Source organism: Macaca thibetana, chromosome 1 (assembly GCF_024542745.1).
Source record: "Macaca thibetana thibetana isolate TM-01 chromosome 1, ASM2454274v1, whole genome shotgun sequence".
NCBI classification, from domain to species: Eukaryota; Metazoa; Chordata; class Mammalia; order Primates; family Cercopithecidae; genus Macaca; species Macaca thibetana.
The window spans coordinates 1-6,038 of NC_065578.1; the positions used below are offsets into that span (position 1 = coordinate 1).

Here is a 6,038-nt window from a genome sequence, read left to right on the forward strand (position 1 = left end):
GCTTTCGGGGGCCAGAGACACGAGAGCAACAGGCCCCCTTGCAGAGGGCAAAGGGACGTGGAACCCGAAACCAGGCTACAGTCGGCCTGAGTGTGACTCCTGTGCGGACGGGACTATCCGCCTCGCGCTCTGTTGCAGGCTCAACGTGGGGCTATGTCATCTGTGGACCATGTGGATGAAAAACGGACAACCACGCGAGTCTCGGCTTGTTGCTCTCTCGGGAAATCGCCCATTCCTTGGGAGGCGGAATTTGTCTGAATTGCTCCGGGATGAAGGGACCCAGGCTGGCGATCCGGGGGGCCAGTGGGCGCCCTGCCGGCCAACGGGGCTGTGGGCCGAGCCCTTAGCCCGCACTGGGCACCCAACATTTTCCCGGAGTGCTGGGTCCTGCTGGTCCTGGAGGCAGAAGACCGTTTTTCTCTCTGCCTTCCTTCCTCTATCCCTGTTGCCTCCCTCCCTCTTTCCCTCCGTCCCTCCCTCAGTTCCTTCCTTCCTCCCTCGCTCCCTTTATCCTTCCATCCCTTCCCTCCAAGGTCCCTCCGTCCATCCGTTCTTTCCTCCCTCCATCGCTCCCTCCCTCTCTGTCTCCGTTCCGCTACCCATCTCTGCCTGCGTTGCCTCCGGCTAGAAAGGGCAGCACCCGGGTTTGCGCGGGGTCTAGGGTCTGCGTTTAGCTGTCAGGCGCTCCAAGGTGATGCACCGGCAGGCGAGTCAAGGTGGCGGGGGGAGGCAGAGGTGGCGAGACGGGGAAAGGAGAGCAGGCCTGGCGGCTGTCTGGGCCAGTGTTTCCTGGGATGGAGGTCTCCGCCCACCCCACTGAAGAACGTGGGTGGGGGGTGGGGGAAGGGATGAGAGCTCCACCCACCCCACTGAAGAACGTGGGTGGGGGGTGGTGGAAGGGATGAGAGCTCCGCCGGGGCTGGTGGGAAAACCCAGCCGGCCGCCTGCAAACCCGCGCATGCGCAGTAGACAGTCCACCTCCCGGTACCTGGGCGGGCTCCGGGATCCCCGGGATGCTCAAGAAAGAATGACAGCCGTGCTCTGTGTGGAGTCTCTCACCGGACCTGGAACTCAGGGATCCGGGCCAGGTCAGCTGGAAGGGAAGACACGCCTCTCCACACCCAGCCAGGTGCTCACCGCGAAAGGGAGGCCACCGCCCCGCCCCCGATCCCGTCCCCAACCCCGCGTCCTAAAGCTCCTCCAGCAGAGCCCGGTACTCCTCCTCGCTAAGGAGTAGCGGTTCCAGCAAAGCGGGCTCTCCCACGTCCTGCAGCTCCGTCGGGGCCTCCGTTTCTAGCAAAGGTTGCCCCTGCTGCAGAAACTCGGGGGTCTCCAGGAGCTCATCCAGCAGGCTGCAGGGGAGTGCAGACGAGCGCCCAGGCTCCTGGAGCGGCGGGGAGGGCGCCCGGATGACTTGCATGTGCTCCTGCCCCGCGGAGGCCATCGGGGGCGCGGGCCCCAGAGGTGGAGCTGCCCCGACTTGGGGCTCCCACGCCGCCCCGGCGACCTGGGGCCCCTGGCCCCAGCCCCACCACGGACTCCCCTGGGACGTGGGCGGCGCCAGCACACCCTGGCCCTGCGGCTCAGCTCCAGCGGGCCCAGGCTGTCCCACCGAGCAAGGGCCCGGCAGGCTGTGGTGCTGCGCGTCCCGATCCCCCCGCCATTGGCTCGGGCGCGGAGGCCACCCCCGGGGAGTCTGAGGGTGGGAGAGCGCCCCTTCCGGAGTCGCCAGGGCAGCGTAGGAAAAATCCCAATCCCCGCCTGCCGGGGCAGGATGGGAGATCCCTGCTGCCTGCGCAGCCTGGCTGGGCTGCAGCGGGGCGACGGCCCCTGCTCCCTGGCCCACGAAAGCCCCCGGTGGGAGAGTCCAGGGCGCGCAGGGCACGTGGGGGGCGGGAAGCCCCCTTCCCCACGCCCTGGTGTAGGTGAAGGCGATAGAGGAGGGAGGAGGGTGACACCCTCTGGGGTGTCAATAACCACAGTGGCCTCAAAGAGCTCAAATGAAAGGAAGAATTGCACGTCTCTCAGTTTAAGTCCAGAACTAGAAATGATTAAGCTTAGTGACGATGTAGAATTTTCATAGCTAGAGAGAAATCAATGCTTGGCTTCAAAACTTGGAAGGATGGGCCGGGCACGGTGGCTCACGCCTGTAATCCCAGCACTTTGGGAGGCCGGGGCGAGAGGATCACGAGGTCAGGAGATCGAGACCATCCTGGCTAACACGGTAAAACCCCGTCTCTACTAAAAATAAAATTTAAAAAAATAGCCGGGCATGGTGGCGGGCACCTGTAGTCCCAGCTACTCGGGAGGCTGAGGCAGGAGAATGGCGTGAACCCGGGAGGCGGAGCTTGCAGTGAGCTGAGATCACGCCACTGCACTCCAGCCTGGGTGACAAGAGTGAAACTAACAAAAATAAAAATAAAAGGAAGGAAAGAAGAGAAAAAAGGAAAAAGGTTGCTGCTTATTGACAATTCACCTAGCTACCTAGAAGCTTAGATGTTGATGTACTTGGAAATTAATGTTATCTTCATGGCTGCTAATACAATATCTATACTTTAGCCTGTGAACCAAGGAGTGGTTTTGACTTTCAAGTCTTATTATTAAATAATAAATGCATTTTGTAAAGGTACAGTGTCATAGTGATTTCTTTGATGAATCTGGATAAACTGAATTGAAAAACCTTTTAGAAAGGATTCACCATTAATCCTTTAATGACATTTCAACCTCCTCTTGTGAATCACAAATGTCCTTAATCGTAATCCTTAAATGCCACTGAGGACATTTGTGATTGATGGGAGGAGGTTGAAACATCAACATTAACAGGAGTTTGGAAGAAGTTGATTCCAGCCCTCATGGATGACTTTGAGGGCTCAGGATGTCAGTGGAGGAAGTTCCTGCAGATGCGGTAAAAATCGCAAGTCAACTAGAATTAGAGCCTTATGATGAGATGAAATTGCTGTAAACTCATGATGATACTTAAACAAATGGGGAGTTGCTTCTTATGGGTAAGGAAAGAAGGTATTTTCTGGAGATGGAATCTGCTCCAGGTGGAGATGCTATGAACATTGCTGAAATGACAGTGAAGGATTTAGGATATTCCATAAACCTGGTTGATAAAGCAGCTGCAGGGTTTGAGAGGGCTGACTCCAGTTTTGAAGGAAGTTCTACTGTGGATGAAATGCAATCAAACAGCATCACATGCTACAGGCAAATCTTTTGTGAAAGGAACAGGGTATCAATGCAACAAACCTCATTGTCTTATTTTAAGAAATTGCCACAGGCACCCAACCTTCAGCAGCCCCTACCCTGAGCGGTCAGCAGCCATCAATACAGAGGCAATATCCCCACCAAGAAAAAGATTATGACCTGTTCAAGGCTCAGACATTTGTTAGTATTTTTTTTTTTTAGCAATAAAGTGTTTTTTTTTTTTGTTTTGTTTTGTTTTTTTTTGTTTTGTTTTTGAGACGGAGTCTGGCTCTGTCGCCCAGGCTGGAGTGCAGTGGCCGGATCTCAGCTCACTGCAAGCTCCGCCTCCCGGGTTCACACCATTCTCCTGGCTCAGCCTCCCGAGTAGCTGGGACTACAGGCGCCCGCCACCTCGCCCGGCTAGTTTTTTTTTTTTTTGTATTTTAGTAGAGACGGGGTTTCACCGTGTTAGCCAGGATGGTCTCGATCTCCTGACCTCGTGATCCGCCCGTCTCGGCCTCCCAAAGTGCTGGGATTACAGGCTTGAGCCACCGCGCCTGGCCGCATAAAGTGTTTTTAATTAAGGTATGCACATACAGTTTTTAGACATAAGGCTATTAACATACTCATTAGACTACAGTATAGTTTAAACATAACCTTTATATGCACTGGAAAACAAAAAAAATTGTATGACTAACTTCATTGCAACATTTGTCTTCTTGCAGTGGTCTGGAACCAAGTCCACAATACTTCTGAGGTGTGCTTGTAGGTTTTTTGTTGTTTTACGTTTTGAGATGAGGTCTCACTCTGTCACCAAGGCTAGAGTGCAGTGGCATGATCATAGCTCACTGCAGTCTCGAATTCCTGAGGCCAAGTGATCCTCCCATCACAGCCTCCTGAGTAGCTGGGACTACAGGCATGCAACACTGCACCTGGCTAATTTTTATTTGTAGAGATGGGGTTTCACTGTTGCCCAGGCTGGTCTTAAACTCCAGGGCTCAAGCAATCCTCCCACCTTGGCCTCCCAAAGTGCTGAGATTACAGGCATGAGCCACCACACCCAGGTTATCTGTAGTTTTTAAAACAAAAATATACTTTAAAAGTTAAAATATATTTTTACAAATGTATATATCTACCATAATAGTATCACACAGAATGGTTTTACTGCTGTAAAGATTCTTGGCGCTCTGTGTATCCGTCTCTTCCTTCCCCTTGGTTCATGGCAACCACTGATCTTTCTACTGTTCCCATAGTTTCACCGTTTCCAGAATGTCATATAATTGGAATCGAACAGTACGTAGCCTTTTCGGATTGGCTTCTTCTCCTAGCAATACGCATTTAAGTTTCCTCCTTGTATTTTTTTGTGGCTTGATAAATCATCTCCTGTTAGCAGTGAGTAACATCCCATTGCCGTTATACTTTTGTCAAGATTCAGAACGTACAACGTGAAGAGTAAACGTGAATGTGCTCTGTAAGCTTTGAGCGATAATGAAGGGTCCAGGTAGGTCCTGGTTGTCACAGGTGCGCTGTGTGAGGCAGGAAGCTGTCGTGGGGAGGCTGTGTGTGGGGAAGGGGACACAGGGGAAGTCTGTACTCTCTGCTCTGTTTAGCTGTGAACCTGCACTTCTCTAAAAAATAAAGTTTATTTATTAAAACTAAAAAACATTAAAAAATTAAAAATTACAATATGTCATATACTTTCCAAATCACAAGACAGAGACAAAGACATAATAAAACAAAATGTAGAAAACAACAAACATAGGAATAAAACATCAGTGACAGAAGGCAGAAGACAGAAAAGCAGAGCCAAACACATTATGTAATTATTAGCTATATTCGTTTATGCTAACTTATATTGATTTAACATATTAATTTTCACTAAATGGCATTAAGGAGGTTTGAGGAATTTGCTCATCACCTTCTGGATGACAGGACTCAATAATATTAACTCACTAATTTGCTGTAAATTATTTTAAAATATGCTCACATTTCAATACAAATTCCATGAAGAATATTTTGGAACAAGAAAATGTGATTTCAAATTCATCTGACGAACAAATACACACTGAGAGCAAATATTACAAAATAAATCTGTAAGATATTTAAGGTCATTATAACTTTTCAAAATTAAACATTTGATATGGCACAAAAATAGACATATAAAAGAAAGAGAATTAAAAACACAGAAATTTTGTGTAATTTTGTGTAGTAATGGGGTAACACTTTGAACGTACAAATCAAGAATAATTATCCCATTGGTGGTATTATTGGAGTAATAAATGAAACTGCCTAAAATGTAAAGTTCTTACACATTTGAACACTATGTAAAAAAACACAAGACAAACAACTGGGGACATTTTTACAATTATGTTACATAAAAGTTAAAATCTTTATGACATATACAATGTATAAAACAGTATGATTACTGCTATTACTAATACCATTACGATTACCTAGTCTTCCCGCACACCAGTCCTCTTCTGGTGCCTTGTGGTGAAACAGAGCCCTCCCTCTCTGGCCACAGGGAGGGATCCAGCAGGAACCTGAGCCAAGAAAGGCTCCAAACCCTGGACCCTGCCTAAACCCACAGAGGGTGTGAGCCAAGCCGGGACCTCACAATCCCTCCTGCAATGCAGATACCCACTCACGGCAGAGGTTGGGTCCCTCTCTGGAAAACTGTAACAATTATTGCAGAAATTTGTTTCTTATGTTCCCAGACACATGGTGAAAGCTGGTCTGGAAGACTGATGTCCACATGCTAAGAGAAGCAGTCACTCATGACACACACACTGCACACACCACACCATGTGCACACGCACACACACCCCACACACACCACACTGTGTGCACAC

At 49.6% G+C, this 6,038-nt stretch overlaps 1 protein-coding gene across 1 annotated transcript; it reads right to left on the reverse strand.

The window, feature by feature from the left end:
* Positions 1-1,189: 1,189 nt before the first annotated feature.
* On the reverse strand, positions 1,190-3,325 carry LOC126951504 (double homeobox protein 4-like protein 4). Its single transcript, XM_050785668.1, has 2 exons — positions 3,306-3,325; positions 1,190-1,961 (listed from the first exon to the last, which is right to left on the reverse strand). Exons 1-2 carry the CDS (start codon positions 3,323-3,325, stop codon positions 1,190-1,192), a joined length of 792 nt encoding a protein of 263 aa, XP_050641625.1.
* Positions 3,326-6,038: the final 2,713 nt, after the last annotated feature.

What these genes read in the sequence shown, in the direction of transcription:
- LOC126951504 (XM_050785668.1), bottom strand. Translation starts at nt 3,325, where the DNA reads ATGGCTGCTGACCGCTCAGG. An exon ending in ATGGCTGCTGACCGCTCAGG is followed by an intron (nt 1,962 to 3,305) that starts GTAGGGGCTGCT and finishes TTGACACCCCAG; the next exon opens with AGGGTGTCACCCTCCTCCCT.